The 17,164-nt window shown below is 45.9% G+C and overlaps 1 protein-coding gene and 1 pseudogene across 5 annotated transcripts in view; one reads left to right on the top strand and one right to left on the bottom strand.

The window, feature by feature from the left end:
- Window positions 1-17,164, bottom strand: part of TNIK (TRAF2 and NCK interacting kinase) — a 380,511-nt gene that overhangs the window by 100,447 nt on the left and 262,900 nt on the right. For all 5 annotated transcript variants that reach the window (XM_059163479.1, XM_059163483.1, XM_059163480.1 and 2 more), the window contains exons 8-9: window positions 7,498-7,552; window positions 5,510-5,588 (exon numbers count right to left, since the gene is read on the bottom strand). In XM_059163479.1, the coding sequence (XP_059019462.1) occupies window positions 5,510-5,588; window positions 7,498-7,552 (134 nt within the window). The remainder of the gene's footprint in view (window positions 1-5,509; window positions 5,589-7,497; window positions 7,553-17,164) is intronic.
- Window positions 11,755-14,495, top strand: LOC131826038 (mitochondrial import receptor subunit TOM34-like; annotated as a pseudogene).

The following is a 17,164-nucleotide window of genomic DNA, read 5'->3' as shown; positions in this document are numbered from 1 at the left end:
TCTAAAACCAGCCTCACCAAACACTTTATCTTCCTGGAGTTTCTTGGCTTTTATAATTAACTGTGTTCGAGGAATTAAACATGCCTGAAAGATTATCCCATTAATCATTATAACCAGTTTGTCTAAAAGTTTTCGGTAACCTGGGACTCCCTAAATGTAGTTTGAGTTTTCGAATTTGCATTTGCCCAGAACGACCCTTCTCCTCTACATTGGGCTCTATCACTTAACTATGTGACTTCGGGCAGATTATTTAACTTCTCTGTGCCTCAGTTTCCCTGGTTGCTGATGGTGATATTGTTAGGATTTCTCTCAAAAGTCTGCTGTGATGATTCAATGAATGAACACATGTGAAATACTTAGCACTGAGCCAGTTACATCATAACCTGTACTTATGTTTGCTGTTGTTGCGACTACTACCATCGCTGTGTTCACAAGGTCCCGACAAGTCTGATCATCACCAGGCTTAAACAATGGGAATCTCTCTGCCTTTAGGGCTGGAGGTAGAAATTTGAAGTTCAACCTCTGTGAAACCGAATAGTGTAGTGTTCTTAAAGGGAATTGTTTCATATATATTTGGGTTAGATATGCTAGAGGAACAGTCAACGGGACCATTATCTCCAAGGAGACCACACAAAAAAGGTTAATTTAAAAAATCCGTGCAGCAATTTTTGTTTTGATTTTAACAAAGTCCAAAGTCACATTACTACTAGAAAATTCAGTTAATTTGAAGTATTTTCTGATATTTGCTTTCTACTATTATTATTTCATTTAGAACACACACATACACACACACACACACACACACAAATAACTTTGTCATTTCTTAAAAAACAAAAGTGTTTGGGGCGCTTGGGTGACGACACAGTCAGTTGAGTGTTGGGCTCTCCATTTCAGCTCAGGTCGTGACCTCAGGGTTGTGAGATGGAGCCCCACGTCAGGCTCCATACTCAACGAGGAGTCTGCTAGAGATTCTCTGTCTGTCACCCCGTCCCTCTGCACCCCCTACCCGTGGTGCTGCTCTCTCTTAAAAATAAATAAGTAAATCTTTAAAAAAACACAACAACAAAGAACAGTGCCTGACAACCTACCAAGAATCAGAACTGGTGTCTCATAAAATAGTAGGAGGGACTATAAGCTTTGGAGTGAAATCAGAAGGCAAGGATTCTAGGTTGCATCTAGCAATGAGGAGCCTGGGAGCCTGGCTAAGCCAGTTCACCTCACCAAGCCTCTGGTCTTCATCTGGAGCACAAGTGTGCTGGGCCAAGGAACCTCATGTCTCTTTCCAATGACAGGCACTTAAGATTTTTCTTTTTTTTAAGAGACGTATTTATTCATTGTATTTATTTATTTAATTTTTAAATTTAAATTCAATTAATTAATATATAAGATATTATTCGTTTCAGGGGTAGAGGTCAGTGATTCATCAGACTTGTATTAATGTCCAGAAGCAGTTACGATTTTTCTAATGATCATCGTCAAGCACTTCTTTGCCTGTGTAGAATCGTCATATTGAAAGAGCATGGGGAAAGAAACAGACCAACCCTCTTTTACGGGAATGAAGTTATCCCTGAGTTTCTCCAGAAACTCCTGTGGGAAATTGTACCATTGGGTAGGGCAGGGAGCGGGGGTGAGCATGGTGGGAAGAGAAAGGAGAGGAATTGTGTTGAAGGAGATGGTTGGCCCATGTGGGTGGAGTCAGGCCATGTGTAGAGAAGGAGGAGGAAATGGGAGTCCCAGCTCACTGCTCATTTGCCCGTGGTGACATGGAGATAGGGGCTGAGAGCATCCTTGGCCTCTAATTCGCAGAGGTTAAAATCCTCTCAGAGACCTAATTACTGAATGGCTGGGCCACCTGGGCATTGACGGGAGCCCTGACCACATGACTTGCTCGGCACTGAGGCCTCTCCTCATCTTGCTGATGGGGGGAAGAAAGGGCCAGGTTCTGGTGAGTGGGTACTTCCCCCAACGCCCCCTGCCAACAAGGAAGGAGCAAAGAGCAGTGCTCCTGCCTTTCTTTTCCTAATATTAAAGCACAGGAAAATAATGTTCAACTAAGGGATCAGTATCCCATTCTCTATCAGTCAAAACCTTGAACTTAAGAGACCGGATGATCCAGTAGAGGGAACAGGGGTGACAAACCTGGGAAACTAACAGATTGTATAGACCTGTGCAAGGAACATAACCCACCCAAGCCTCCGTCTTAGAGCTGCAGAACTGAGGACTCAGAGCACCTGGCTGGGGGTTGTGGTTAAAATCATATATTTATATATAGATGTATACATATATATAAATATAATATATATATAAAATACATATATATATGTATTAAACACACACACACACACACACACACACACAGAGAAATTACTGAGTCTACAACACACATATGCCTTATATGTCCCGTATGTTGTAGGTTCTGCAAGTAGTTGGGAATGACCCTCAACTTAATGCTTATTATAAAGAGTTCATGGCCCATCTCTACCACAATGGTGCCCCCTTTGGCGGTGCTTTGATATACACCCTGAGAATAGTGTACTTCCTCTATCATTCATCAGCCAGAAAATACATGGAAAGAACATTTTGGAGTTTTGGAGTTTTTGGAGTTTTTGAGTTTTGTTTCTCTTGATGGGCGGGGAGAGGGATCCTCTCCCTTAAAAAATGAAAGAAAACAGCTAAAATATTTCACTTCCTCCCAAACACTAGGGCATATTAAAGCAAACCCTAACTTATTTTAAATCGCTTTGGACCTGGTTATTCAAGAAAGTACTCTGCAGCGCTTACATATTTTCACTTAAAAAAGTTGAATTCCACTGGGGCACCTGGGTGGTTCAGTTGGTTAAGCATCTGCCTTCAACTCAGGTCATGACCCCAGGGTCCTGGGATCCAGCTCCACATTGGGCTCCCTGCTCAATGGGGAGCCTGCCTCTCCTTCTCCTGCTCCCCCTGTCTCTTTCTCTCCATCAAATAAATTTAAAAAAAAAAAAAAAAAAAGTAGAATTCTATTGTGGAGAATTGGGAGCCACATCCTGTTTCCTATGGCCCGGGGCAGGGACTGCAAGGATTGGGGTGGGGGGTGCGGCGGAGTGGATGGGCTGCATGGCCATCTTATAAATGCCAGGTTCTGAGTGAGAAAGAGTCTTTCACCAGGGCTTCTGTTTTCCCACTCACTCTCTCAAACAGCCAAGTCATTTCCCCTCTGTCTGGCAGTGCGGCACTCCCACTCCTCACTGGCTCTCCTTTGGAGTCAGGGAGGCTGGGTGAGATGGAGGCCTGACCTCCTCACTGTCCATGGACTGATCCAGCTCCTGGCAACACCACTAGAATTATTTCCTGTTGTCTAAGGTTAGAAGGAGAAAAGCCAGCCTGTATTTTCCTTATTCTCAAACAAGGTCAATGCAGAGTTGCACTTTTTGGGAGCGGGATCAATGAAAATCCCAAACTGCAGTGCAGGGGCTGTTCATCCACTTTGCTAAGGGAACAGAGAGGTCATGCAAAGGACAGTGCAGGCCCAGGATAAGAGGAAAACAGGACAAGCACAGTGACCAACAGACTCCAGCTTCAGAGCTGGGGAGAGGTGGCAATGGGCAGAAGGGCCACCTGGTACCCTAAAAGAAGCAGGAGCCACTCAGCCGGGCAGTAGTGCCTCATCTTTGCAGAAAAGGCCCGAAATCTGAATGTGGTGCTCAGTCTCCAGATTCCTAAAAGTTGGTAATTAATACCAATGTTCCCGAGACACGGCGTGTGGCCACAATGTGCTGACCAAACGTAACACACGTGTGGATGGCAATTTGTCCTCTGCGGGCTGAACCCCGGAAACATCTGTCCAGCAGGGAGCAGGGAGCGGGAAGGGAGGGAGGGCACAGGGTAAGTAAAGCCCACTATATACAGTGTGTATATGGGGGGCAGAGAGGCTTGGCACGAAGAACAAGCAGAAAGCTAGCAGAGGGCTTTGGTGCTTCCTAGGAAGGAACCAAGACAAATTCTTTCCGAGGGAGCCTGTTCTGGGGAGAAGGGAGGAAGCAGGGTGTCCAGGCCTTGCTGGTCATGTGCCGTACAGGTGCCCAATGGAAGGCTGTTGCTGGGGAGAGAATGACTGGCTCACACAGTGACCCTCCGGAGGGAGGAGGAGCAGGGCTGCTCCCCCTCCCTCGTTTCCAATAGCAACCCTCAAGCTCTTCCTCTGCCGGCCTTGGCAACTCGGGGCTGCCAGTCCCCTCTGGCTGGTTCCCTCTCTTCCCTGTGTCATGTGCCTTTCTCTTGTCTCACCGGGATTGCTATGTCACTACCAGGTGACTGTTTGATTTAGACTGCTCTCTGTGTAGCGGAGGGTGAGGTTGTGGGTGGGAAGGGGAGAAACATAACGGTCCCGGTCCCAGTCCAGGGTGATCGTGAAGTGATCATGAGTATGAAAAGGGGCAGAAAGGTCTTGAGCCTTCATTCTCTAACAGACCAGAATATGCCTCTAGAAAAAGACAGGGGATCCTAAGTGGTCCAGGAATTGGCCCCAGGCCAGGGCAATCAGAGATTCAAGAATGTATTGGGAGGTATCAGGATACACCATATACACAGGGAGAAGAAAGGAGCCATGAATTTTTGTTACGCAGTGATATGGTACAAAGACACTGATATACGTACACACAAAAGTGCAACTTCTGGTGTAACCTACAGAACTGGATTTCCCAAACTCGAGTCAGTCGTATATTACCAACACAATTTTTTTGTTTGCTTGTTTGTCTTTTAAGTAGGCTCCACACCCAGCCTGGAACCCAACAGGGGGCTTGAACTCATGACCCTGAGATCAAAACCTGAGCTGAGATCAAGAGTCAGAGGCTTAGCCAACTGAGCCACCCAGGAGCCCCTCTGCCAACACAACTTTTAACCGGGCTCTTCCATCATCCAGCCTAGTACCACTTGGTATTTTTCTTTAAATTAGGTCAATTTCTGGTGTGAATAACTTTATTACATGGGAAGTTTGTATCACTGCCCCAAATAAGGAGCCAGTATCATGTGTCATAAAGGGAAAGTGATAATAAAAACAAATGTTACAAATAATTATGCACAGACCAGTGAAATCATCCCTCATGTTACCAGGTGTGTGTATGTACTGAACGGAATTACCATGTTAAGGAGTAGAAGAAAAGCCAGCCAACCTGGCCAGCTGACTCTTGGAACTCTCACCCTCTCTGATGAGATGTCTTGAGCTGTCAGGCAAGCTATTTCTTAGGAGGCTGATAAATCCAAGAGCTTTCATGTTAATACTTGGGTTCCACGACTCACTTTAGCTACTAGCTCCTTACCTTGATGGTGTGGTGATCAAGACTTGCGGCGCAAATAGTAGGTACTTAATACCTGCTTTAAGATGAGTGATAACCTATGGAAAGTCACCCCCCAGGTCTTGGTATATGTTGGTCTCATCATGCAGCTCGACCTAAGGATCTGAGCTCATCCAAGAGAGCATCGCAGGAAGACCCTGCCCTAGGATTGGCAAAGCCCCGAAGACCAGACTCACCACTTCTTCGACTTCAGGCGAGGTGCTGGGTTCCGGGGGATGAGGAAGAGGGCTCTCATGGGATGCATGTCGCAGAGAGCTGCAAGAGACCAAAGCAAGGGCCAGCTCAGGTTAGGATGCCAAACCCAGTCCGAATGGCTCTGAGGCCGCACAGGCCCAGTGAGCAAAGTCAGAAGACTGTCAAGCTTCTATGTGCTGAGCATTCAACAGAGCGGATGTCGAATCACAGAAGTCTCATAAAATTTGCATATCAACTGTCCACTGTTAACATTTCTACTTCTATTTCATATGTAAGAAAACCAAGTTAAAGGGTTAAAGTCTTTGCTTTGCTATAAAAAACATCTCAGATTCAGAGTGAACAGTATCAGGGTAACAACCACAATGGAAATGGCAGGTTATTCTTAATTTGTAAAAGTCTAAGTCATAAAATGAAAGCTAGATGGGCCATTTCTTACACACTGAAGGTTCATACACATGCAGTGCTATCCGCATAAATTTTTTAGAGTCTAAAGCACTAGACCAGAACACCTTTCTCTCTGTATTTCCAAATATCCTCATGGCTTTTCAGGTTTCATGACAGGCTTGTTTCTGGGTTTTATTTGTTTGTTTGTTTGTTTGCTCACTGGCCCCAGGAAGAACAGAGAGATGGAGGCAAAGAGGCTCTGGTAGAAGAGTTATTAAGATATCTCAACCTGTAAACATGGCATTATGGTTTAGAGAGAAAGCACTCACGCATTCTTATTTTAATCAAAATATTTCACTAGTTTACTTCTCAAAACTCTGGGGCTATCTTTTCCTTTTTTTCCAGAGTAAGAATATAGTCTCCTTAAAAACTAAAGGATTGTGGGAGTAGACATTTATTTTTGGCTGCAATATATGATTTTTCTGATTCATAAATGCCTATTAGCATTGAGAATGAAGGGAATTTTGTCAACAGACACTCCAAATCAATCACGCTACAGATGAATTCTACCAACTCTAAAGTGAGAAATACAAAGCCTAGGATAATGGGAAGATAAACAGCCTTATGAGCAGAATGACCTGCCAGGCAAAGAAGGGTCAGGTCCTCTGGAAAGCAGAGGCCAAGGCAGCACTAACCACGTGAGAAGATAGTTCCAGGGAGAATTCCTGCCTGAAAGCCAGTGGGGAGGGGGCCTGGTCAGCTGGCACACCTGTCGCATTGCTCTGCAAGTCTGATCGGAGTGAAAGCGAGAGGTGGACAAGGCAGATGAAATGTGTGCTAGACCGAGGAAAGGAAGCGGTGGACCTGAGGGGTGAGAGTTTGTGTCTTCGAGAAAAAGGCCTGCCTTCTATCCCTGCCACCCTAGGACACTGGCTGTGGGGTGGAGCGGGGCCCCGGGGGCCGCACCAGCAGCTGGACCCTGGGTGAGCCAGCTTCCTGCAGGGAAGTCCCCGGAGCCTGAGGTCACCGGCAGCACGTGGCTGCTGGAGACCCTCGGCAGCACGTGGCTGCTGGAGACCCTCCGCAGCACCGACACGCCAGAGGACAAGGCCTTTCCGACGGACGGTCCCCGACGGCCCGAGGCTCGACCACTCGGCCTCACACCTAAAGATCCGAACAGCAGTATCATGCGAGGAGGGAGAGCCACGAAGTACAAGGGTTTGCGTAATCGCGCGCTGGGAACCCGCTCTGATTCGTGCTGCGCTGGAGCTCCCGGGCTTTGCAGGTCGGCCCCAGCTCTGCTCCGAGCAAAGAGCAGATCAAGAATCAAGGACGCGCGGGATCCGTCAAACAACCCACATTGACGGAGTGCCTTTTTCCTTTCCTTCTTTCCCCTCTCGACACAAGATCCTCGCGCGGCTCTGAAACGAACGGATTCCTGGCGGCGCTAAGACGACTTCGCCCGCTCCAACCGACAGCCGGCTCCGCGTAGCGGAAGGAAAGCCTCGCGGGCACCTGGCAGGGAAGGCGCAGGGTCCGCGGACAGCAGCCCCGCGACAGATCGCACCCGGACGAGAGTACTTACGGGGAGCACCTTCTGCCATCTCGATAGCGGTGATTCCCAGCGACCACAGGTCACTCTGAAAGAGACAAAGGCACACACATCACAAATGCAGGAGACGGAGAGGAAGCTGCTTCAGCTGCTAACGGCTCCAGAACTCCCTGCAGGAAAGCCAGTCCTCTATGGACCCGCTTCATCCAGGAAGCTTCAAAGTGGCCTTTTTTTTTTTTTTTTTTTTTTTTTTTACTTTTTGTGGGTAGCATCTTTCACGGTATGATCTGACACACCGCGGATTTTCAGTAAATATATGAAAAATAAATATGAGGTTTTATAAATGAATTGATCACCAAAATTTATCTGTGGATCAAACCATATGAAACTGGTATGATCTGGCTGTTTTTTTTTTTTTTTTAAACACCTTTATTCAGGTATAATTATCATAGAATTAACTGCTTCTATTTCAAGTGTATCATTTGGCAAGTCTGGAGACGTCTGCCCCTGGGAAACCATCAAACAGTCAGCACTAAATATACCCAGCACCCCCAAAACGTTGTACTTGCTCCTTCGAAATCTCCCCTCCTGCCCTTGCTGTCCCCTGACCCAGTTCCTGCTCTGAGGCAACCGCTGATCTGGTTTCTGTCACCGTGGGCTAGTTTGCAGCTTCTGAAGTTTTGCAGACATTCAATCATTCCATTTCTCTCTGGAATGTAATGGACAGTGTGTGGGAGTACTTCCTTCCCTTTTACTGCCGACTGCTCTTCCATCCCGTGGCTATCCCTACTACAATTTGTTTATCCATTGTGGATGGACATTTGGAGTGTTTCCAGTCTGAGCTACGCCAAATAAAGCAGCTACAGAGGTTCCCGTACAAGTCTTTGTATGGACATAGGCTTTTATTTCTTTAATGTAAACACCTGAGCTACGCCAAATAAAGCAGCTACAGAGGTTCACGTACAAGTCTTTGTATGGACATAGGCTTTTATTTCTTTAATGTAAACACCTAGGAGTAGAATGGCTGAATCATATAGTAGATGTGTACTTAGTGGATTGTCTCTGACCTACGAAGACAGCAATTTCAGACGGTTTAACCAAATGAGATGAGGACAGGGAAACTGTTGGGTGGCGCCGTTCATGATAATCTCCAGTGCCCAGGACAGAGCCAGGCACGTGCTTGATATGTTTGTTGAGTGAATGAACAATATCTTCGATCCTGTAAGAAGGCAATATGCAAAACAGAGAGCCTGTACCCTTAAGTTCTTTCTTATGGTAAGACTGACTTTTACATTCTTGTCAGAATTTTCTAGACTGTGCCATTACCCCCTCCTGTACAATCCGAGTCTGCAACAGCATGCTTCTCCCCCTCTCTGTGTCTATGGCTCAGGATGTTGTCCCTAGGGATTGTCCCTAGGGATTGCACAAAAGGGAGCCAATCAAAAAAGGGGGAAACCAGATAAGGAACCTTGCTGCTTCAATGCCCCTGCACACTTGGTAAGATCATACAATGTGAAATTTGGTTCAATGGCCTACAATCCTGATGAAGAATCTCACCCTCCTTTCATTTTCAATATACCCTGCATTTTGTATGTCATTCTGAATTCTCTCCTCTAACCTCTCGCAGATGACAGAGATCAAAGTTAAGATTCCTTGTTCTTCCCATCAAACAAATTTCAAGGCAACAAGAAAGGAGATATACCTAGAAAAGGGACTATGAAATCCATGCTGAGCCATTAACCAGAACTAAACTTCTGAGCACCCCGTGAGTGACAACCAGCCCTGTTCAGCATCGGGACTGAGACCCACACATGCCCACAGGGGGCTTTCTGGCGGGGGAGGGGTGTAGCCTCTTGCCTGAAGTGTCATCTACTTTAGAGTAGGTGTCTGGGACACACACTAACCCTCTACAAGGACTAAGGGGAGATTCCTTTAATTCATGAGCCTATAAATCAGTTCACATGTTACATGTTCTCAGTTTGACTTGGGATAATAACACACCTGCACGATATCACTGTTCTCAGATCCTAAGTCACCTCTCTGCTTAGAACACAACTCAAGAAGGCAACTCTTGTTCTTTTTCTTTGTTACATTTCAAGATGTATTTAAAGTTGTCATCACACATGCACACGCACACACACACACATGTTTGCACAGCCCAGCAAGTGACTGAGGTTTCCTGGGGGCTCCTGGCCTTGCTTAGGGAGGCCCCGCTGCAGCTAATGGGGAAAGCCCATGCCCCTACTGTGCACTGACTCAGGAGCAGTAACTGGTAAAGCAGAGAACACAACACTCTCTTACCTGGGGCTTTAGGGTTGATCAATATAGATAATCATTTGACAACATGACAGAAACACCAAGTCAGGGGTGCCTGGGTGGCTTAGTCGGTTGAGCATCTGCCTTCAGCTCAGGTTGTAATCCTGGGGTCCTGAAATCAAGCCCCACATCGGGCTCCTTGCTCAGCAGGGGGTCTGCTTCTCCTTCTCTCTCTAACCCTCTTCCCCACTTGTTCATTCTCTCTCTCTCTCTCTCAAAAAAAAAAAAAAAGAAAGAAAGAAAAAAAAACCACTGAGTCACTCACGGTGCAGGAGGTATTAAACAGGAAACACAGCAGGAATAGACTGGAGATGGTAGGCTGTGCTATTTTGATAGTATTTCAATATCTCTAGGACTTGGTGGTTCTATCACTTTCCCTCTATCTCCAGAAATCAAGTGTTTCTCTCATGTGCAATGAGGTACAAATTCAGAGGTGGTGGCCAGGCTCTCTGTCCCTAAGGGCCACAGGAGGGTCAAATTTAAGTGGCCTTCAACTCCTGGAAGTTTGAGTGGGTCTGAAAGCCAACTGAAGGCCAACACTTCGAAATGAGAGGGTTCAGGAGAGAAGAGCTCCAGGCCAATCCTCAGATGGGGAAAAATCATACAGAAAACCCAGGCAACCATCTGGCTCTGAGTCCTTGCTCCAGCTCTCGCCTCTGCTTGCAGCCATGACCCTAACTGTGTGCTGGCTGACATCCTCCTCTCCGTGGAGCCTTTGCTCAAATGCCATGTTCTCGGTGGAGACCCCCGACTGTCTCCTCGGGCCCTGCCAGACCTCATCCCATTTCCCACTTTTGTGCCCCAGAGAACGAATCACCCTCTCACATCTGTGTAATTTACTCATTCCTAATCTATACCGTGTTACGTTTACTGTTTGTGTCCCGGGCCCCAGCGCACACAGAATGGATATAACACAAGGTCCATGAGGGCAGGGATCTTTGTTTTGTTGCCTAGTTTATACCAAGTACCCAGAGCAGCACCCAGCACACAGTAGGCACTTAAGAAATAATTGTTGGAGGAAGGAACAAATGAAAGACGCAAGAGGGAAAGGGGCCAAACCTGTGTTCTAAGACTGTTGGACTCCTCGCAGGGCATCTCCCTCCTTCTATTTCACAGACAAGGGGAAAGGAGGTACCCAAGACCACAGAGCAATTCAGCACCGGCTTTGGAGCAGAGCCAGGTCTCCTGTCCCCCAGGTCACTTCTCTTTTAATTGTCATCACGACATAAAAGCCCGAGTACTCATCTTATAAGTGAAACTTATGAGGGACCTATAAAAGAATTGTTCCAAATTCCTACTTCATTTACGGGTAATGAAGGTGCTGGAGACTCAACAAAGGTGCTGAGATCCAGAGAGGCACCTGAAAAACCAGTGCTAGGAAACTGGCTTCAATTTCCCAGAGGCAGCACGAATAGTCTTCGAAGTCCGATGGACCTGCATTCAAATCCAGATTCCTAACTACCCACAGAACACCGCTCAGAGCTTAGCTTGCTCAGTGTACAACAGAGCTACTGGGACATGCATGCACACGGGTCTGCTGCCTGGCACAGTCTCGGGCCCACAGTAGAGCTCAAGCATATGAATTTCCTTCTTCTCCACTGTTAGGTAAGCTGTCTGTGCTTGCCCAATACATTCTTCTAGGAGTCACCTCTCTCCGGTTGTGGCAGACCTTGTTTGTTGGCTAACCCCACAAGCATTTTTCGGTCCCCATTTCCCTTGCTGCCTCCAATTCAGAGCGTAGGAAAGCTAAGCTTGTTTTTCCAGACTCCCCTGCAGCGAAGGAGGATAGGTAAGGATGAGAAGTAGTTCTGGCCAATAAGACACAGATGGACATCCTCTGGGAGCTTTGGGGAAAGCTTTTGTTTTTCTTGATATGAGTGACAAACACAGTGGATGTCTTGACAACTCTTTCCCACTTCTTAGTGCCTTGAATAAAAACATGATATCTAGAGTTACAGCATCCATTTTGCAACCATGAGACAGTAAGTCAACAAATTAATTACAACAGGGCAGAATGGTAGGAGCCTGGGCTTTGAGTATATCCATGAGCTACTACACCAACCCTGGACGGCCTGCCTCTAGACTTCTGATGATGTAAAGAAACTTAAGAACAGCCAAAAGCCTTCCCTAGTGATAATATGTAGACAGCAATAATTTGAGGGGAAAAATTCTGACAGTAGAAAAATGGAGAGGTCCCAGTTGTTAGGTGATCTTGGTTTACTCCCAAAGGAAGCAGCAGAAGTCAGGGAAGAGAGAGGTTTTTCTTATTCAGGACACATCACCTCAGATCCCCTCTTAGGCAGCTTCCCCCCTAAGTCCCCAAATAATCCCTTAGGAGGGTGTGACTCTCCCAAGTCCTATGCAACCTCTGTCTCATGACCAGGCCAGAAATTGCTTCTTCTTTAAGCCCTTGTTTGATATCATCATTAGGAATAAATAAATAAATAAATAAGTGTGTGTGTGTGTGTGTGTGTGTATTATATATTATAACACACACACACACACACACACACACATTTCCCCCCTTGGGGTTCTCTTCCTTTCCAAAAGGCACATTTATATTCCTGGCCATATATACCCAGAGCTTCTTGTAAGCTACGCTTAGCTGCCCATGCTAGACAGCAATAAACGTCCTTGACGGGACTTGTTTTAAGCCTTTGGATACATTAGCAAGTCCCAAAGACACTTCAGAACTTAAATACGGGAGAAAATGTTCCAATTACAACTGGCAAGACAGATCACAGGAGACGAGAAAGGGAAGAGGGGGGAACAAGATGGGGAGAGAGTCGGGGAGAGATAAGTTTCCTTTGTGGCCATGGTGTGACTCGTTTTGGCAGGAGCTGGGTAATTCATTATTCCGAGGCGCTGTGCGGCCTGGCCTGTGGCATGATTAATAGCCCAGTCCTGTGTGCATTACGAATGGAACAGAGACAAATTCTAGTGCCTCTTGAGAAGGCTGGGGCGAGCACGCAGCTTCCGGCCGGTGTGGGGTGGGGGTGGTCAGCGGGCAGGCAGGAAACTTGAACACAGCCAAAGAGCACCCCTTTTGGGGCTCGGCTGCCCAACCCATGAAGAAAAGGACACTTGCAGATGGGTCAACCAATTATACAAGGAAAGAGAGGGTTACGGGGACACAGTAAAGAGCCCCTGCCCCTTTCCCCTCCCCCATCCCGTGCATGAAGAGGCAGAAAGAGCTCCTGCTAGACAGACAGACAGACTTAGATTTGACTCTCAGCTCTGACAACTAGCTTGCAAGCCACTTAACTCCTCAGAACCCATTTCTTGACCTAGAATGGGAAGAGAACACCTGTCTTGCAGAGTTAATACCAGAACTCAATAAGGTGATATTTATATATACATACACATATATATGTGTATGTATATATATAAACATACACACACACATATATATATATATATACATACACACACACACACACACACATATATATATATATATATATATATATATATATATAAATACACAGTGCTTAACACAATGCAATGCAAATAGTGGAGACTGCACAAACACTGGCATTGTTATCACTGACCGGCAGTGCAGCCAGCCCACCAGGGTCAGGGATGGTGGCAGTGAGCTCTGTCATGTCACTGCTCTCAGCGAAGTCACTGAGATGATGCAGGCATCTTACAGGAAGCAGAAGGAAAGGGCATATCCCACCTCCTCCGGCCTTGTGGGCTCCCTTTCCTGGAAGAGCCTTGTGGAAAGCCAGATGGACAGGTAGAAAAGGGGTTCACTGAGTGCTAGTGCCATTATCCCAAAGCAGAGGATAGCAAGGTAGTCTAGACCCGACAGACAACAGCGTAATAACTGGCACAACCAGGACAGTGGACTTGACCAAGTCTCATGGACCAGAAAACAGTCTTCTGTTGTGACGTATTGTTATTCTCTCTGTGGCAATGCTCCAATTGGAGAAACGGAATTGTATTTATTGCGTGCGAGCCCTAAGGGAAGCTCCTTCGCCTACGGGTAGAAGTTATGGAGAAGCAGGTTCTGACTCAACATAAGCAGACAAGTAAAGGTGTGTCAGACAAATATGAGGTTTGACTCATATGATGTGGCTGGCTTTTTTCGGTTAAAAAAAAAAAAAAATGACCCCAAACAGTAGTACCTTCCTATGACACACAAGCACAAATATCAACTATAATAGGTCGAGGAGCTTCAAGTGTTAGGCACAGCCTGTCACAGCTCAGAAGAGGTGGGATTCCTCACCTTTGGAGTACCACAAAGAGAACACTAAGGGCAAATTCAGAGAAGCCACAACCACCAAGGGCAGAGTGTCTTCTGCTGGGGATGTGGAGAGAGCCAGAATTCTGAAGGAAGAAGGCAATGAGCTTGTAAAGAAGGGAAACCATAAGAAAGCTATTGAGAAGTACAGTGAAAGCCTGTCCTTTAGTGACATAGAGTCCGCCACATACAGCAACAGAGCGCTCTGCCATTTGGCCCTGAAGCAGTACAAGGAAGCAGTGAGGGACTGCACAGAAGCCCTCAGGCTGGATGGAAAGAACGTGAAGGCGTTCTACAGACGAGCGCAAGCCTACAAGGCACTCAAGACTACAAATCCAGCTTTGAAGACATCAACAGTCTTCTGCAGCTTGAACCGAGAAACGGCCCTGCCCAGAAGTTGCAGCAGGAAGTTAACCAGAGCTTAAACTAAAGACCCAGAAGGTTAGCAGGAAACCTCTGCCGGAGCTCCCTCCTCTGTAGATGTGAGCTCACTTTATTCTAATGCAACCTTGGGATCTACGATCTAGTCTTCCCATTTCATGGAGACTCAGAAGGTTTCAATAGCTTCCCTAGGTTAACAGACAGGAGGCAATGTCTACATTGTAAGCCAGTCCTGTCTGACTTCAAAAGCTTCACTCTGATTCACTAGGCCTTACACTTATATATTCTACATTCTATGTAAAGAGCCAAGGGGTTGGGTCACTCGAGATCACTGAGGATGTTCAGGAACAGGGAGCAATTTAAATAATTCCATTTCCCACATAAAACAAACTGAGGGCAAGAATCTTCAGGGCCTCGTTCATCCACATTTGTTACCTGACCCAAGGGGAAATGTTAGAATAGCTTTATTACCTCCAGCTGGGGACATGCAGGTGGGGACGGGGGGTCCTGCTGTGTCTCAACGAGGACTTCTAGACAGGTGGATAGGAGCATGAAGCCATAGGAACGCATTTCATAGGAATGTCAGCTTCTTACGGGTGATAATAACACGTATCTCTATCATCCTTCCCTCCTTCCGAATAAGGCGGGGAGTTGTTGGACTCTCAGCAGTACACTGAGGCCGGGCCTCACTTGGGAATGTAAACCTCATTCTGCAATCTGAGTACTGTCCTCTCGCATCACACCCTGCGTGAATCTTGGTGACGCCCCATGAGTCGCGATTTCTCCTTTCAGCCTGCCTGATTAAAGCCAGTTATCTGTAACATGGGAGCCTGTGAGCTCGCTCCACAGCCCCAGCACAACATTCACCTGAGCCCGGAAGAGACACCCAGGGCTGCCAATGATCCACGGCACCTGTGTGCAAAGTCCCGTAAGCAGACTTGAGGTGACTAACATACAACATCAGTGCAGGTTGGGCCAGAGGATGGGGTGGGAGTTGGGGAGTGAGGGAGGGGCTATGCTGTTTCACTGGATTTTTCTATACTAATTTAACATAAAAGCAAGGTCAGTTTATGGGGGGGGGCACAGAACAAAAAAAATACATAAAATAAAATATATAAAAAATATATATAAAATAAAAACGTTAAGCTCTCCATTCCCACGTCATATATCCATGGGGTAGGGACTAGTAAGACTAGATGTTGTGTGCTCTATACACCGTGAACTGCTCTTAGCGTTTAACACTCTATCTTGGGATCTGTCCAGCTTCAGCACGCATGCTGCCCCATTGCTAAAATGGCTGCATGGTATTCCACTGGCCAGATGCTCTTGGCTTCACTCCACCAGTTCCCTATTGCTGAGAATTTGGCTGCAGAGAACTTTCATTAGTGTGAGTAGTTCCGTTAAAGCAATAGATCCACGGGACGGTAAAACCCTTGACAACTCCCATCCAACTGAACTGAAATTCAAATTTCAAAAATAACAATTTAAACAGCTTAGGAATTTTGAACGGCTTTCTTAATTTTAAATCTTTGAATGCTTGTTATTAAATGAGAAAGCACTCATTATTGCCCCACACACTTATCAGGGAAATGAAACCTTTCCTTTTGCCTGAAGTGTTTTGACAGAATTTCTGAAAACAAGAAAGGAAGGGCCTCTAGGGGAAAGTGAACACACCAGGCGTATGAGATTCTGGTGTTCCTCCTTAGGGGTTATCTCCAATCAGTTACTTACCATGCCTGGTAGGTATCAGACAAAACCAGATTGCACCGAAAAGCATGAGCTCTTCAGATGACCTTCCTACAGAGGCCTTTCTTTTATTGAATTATGGTAGTCTCTAGAAAAATCTATACCAGTCTTTGAAGATATCTTAAATAGTAGATATCTCAAGGTACTCATATAGTAGCTGATAATCAATGACTAATAAATCAAATAATAAAATTATATTCTTCTCTTACATTGATCTGTATTTTTAAGGAAGGGCTTTTGTGAAATCTAACAAAACCTGGTGGCTTTCAAGTCATCTTTTATTGCAAACATACCCTCTAGGGAAGATCTACAGCACATGAGAGCCCAAAGTGTTGACACACGTTTCTGAGGCTGGGAGATAACGGCTGGGTCAAATGGACCAGGGAGGCATGGTACCAAACACCGGAACTTGGACGGGGCTGCAAATGAACTTTATGTGTCAAAAACTGCATGGACAGATGAAGCTTGGTTCATTCTTTACATGTGGTGGGCGTTTAATAAATAGGTGCTGAGTGAATGAAGAAACGGTTTTGAAAGGCAACATATTGTAAAGTTTTCTCCTGGTGACAGACCACATTCCTAAGAATGGTGAGCAGAAAAAAGGATAAAATCTGGTGCCAAGAAAGAAGTAGAAAGATTATATTTCCAGAATCACTGCCTCTTTGGTTCACTGTAAAGGTGTGAGGGGGTTGAAATAAATCTTCCCATCTGCCCGGTTTTCCTAATTCACCCTTTTGTTCTGCCCGTTCTTGTACCCATGACAATGACTGGTGAGGCTCATATTCTTGCCATGGCTTCATCCGCCTCTCATACCACCTGCACTTATGACAATCCTAATAAAGTAATTCTCACTAAGGTGTAAATGACTAATATAGTGAAACTGTTCTTTCATCAAGATTCCTTATTTTTTTAATAAAGGACACTGAAATTAATCATCAGTTTATTAATGTCTTAGGATACTTCTATAGTCACATGGACCTTCCAGTACCTCTGAACTTACCCTGTGCTGCA

This window comes from Mustela lutreola, chromosome 2 (assembly GCF_030435805.1).
Source record: "Mustela lutreola isolate mMusLut2 chromosome 2, mMusLut2.pri, whole genome shotgun sequence".
Taxonomy (NCBI): Eukaryota; Metazoa; Chordata; class Mammalia; order Carnivora; family Mustelidae; genus Mustela; species Mustela lutreola.
Note: the sequence above shows the minus strand (reverse complement) of the source record. Positions and strands in the feature narration are given on the sequence as shown.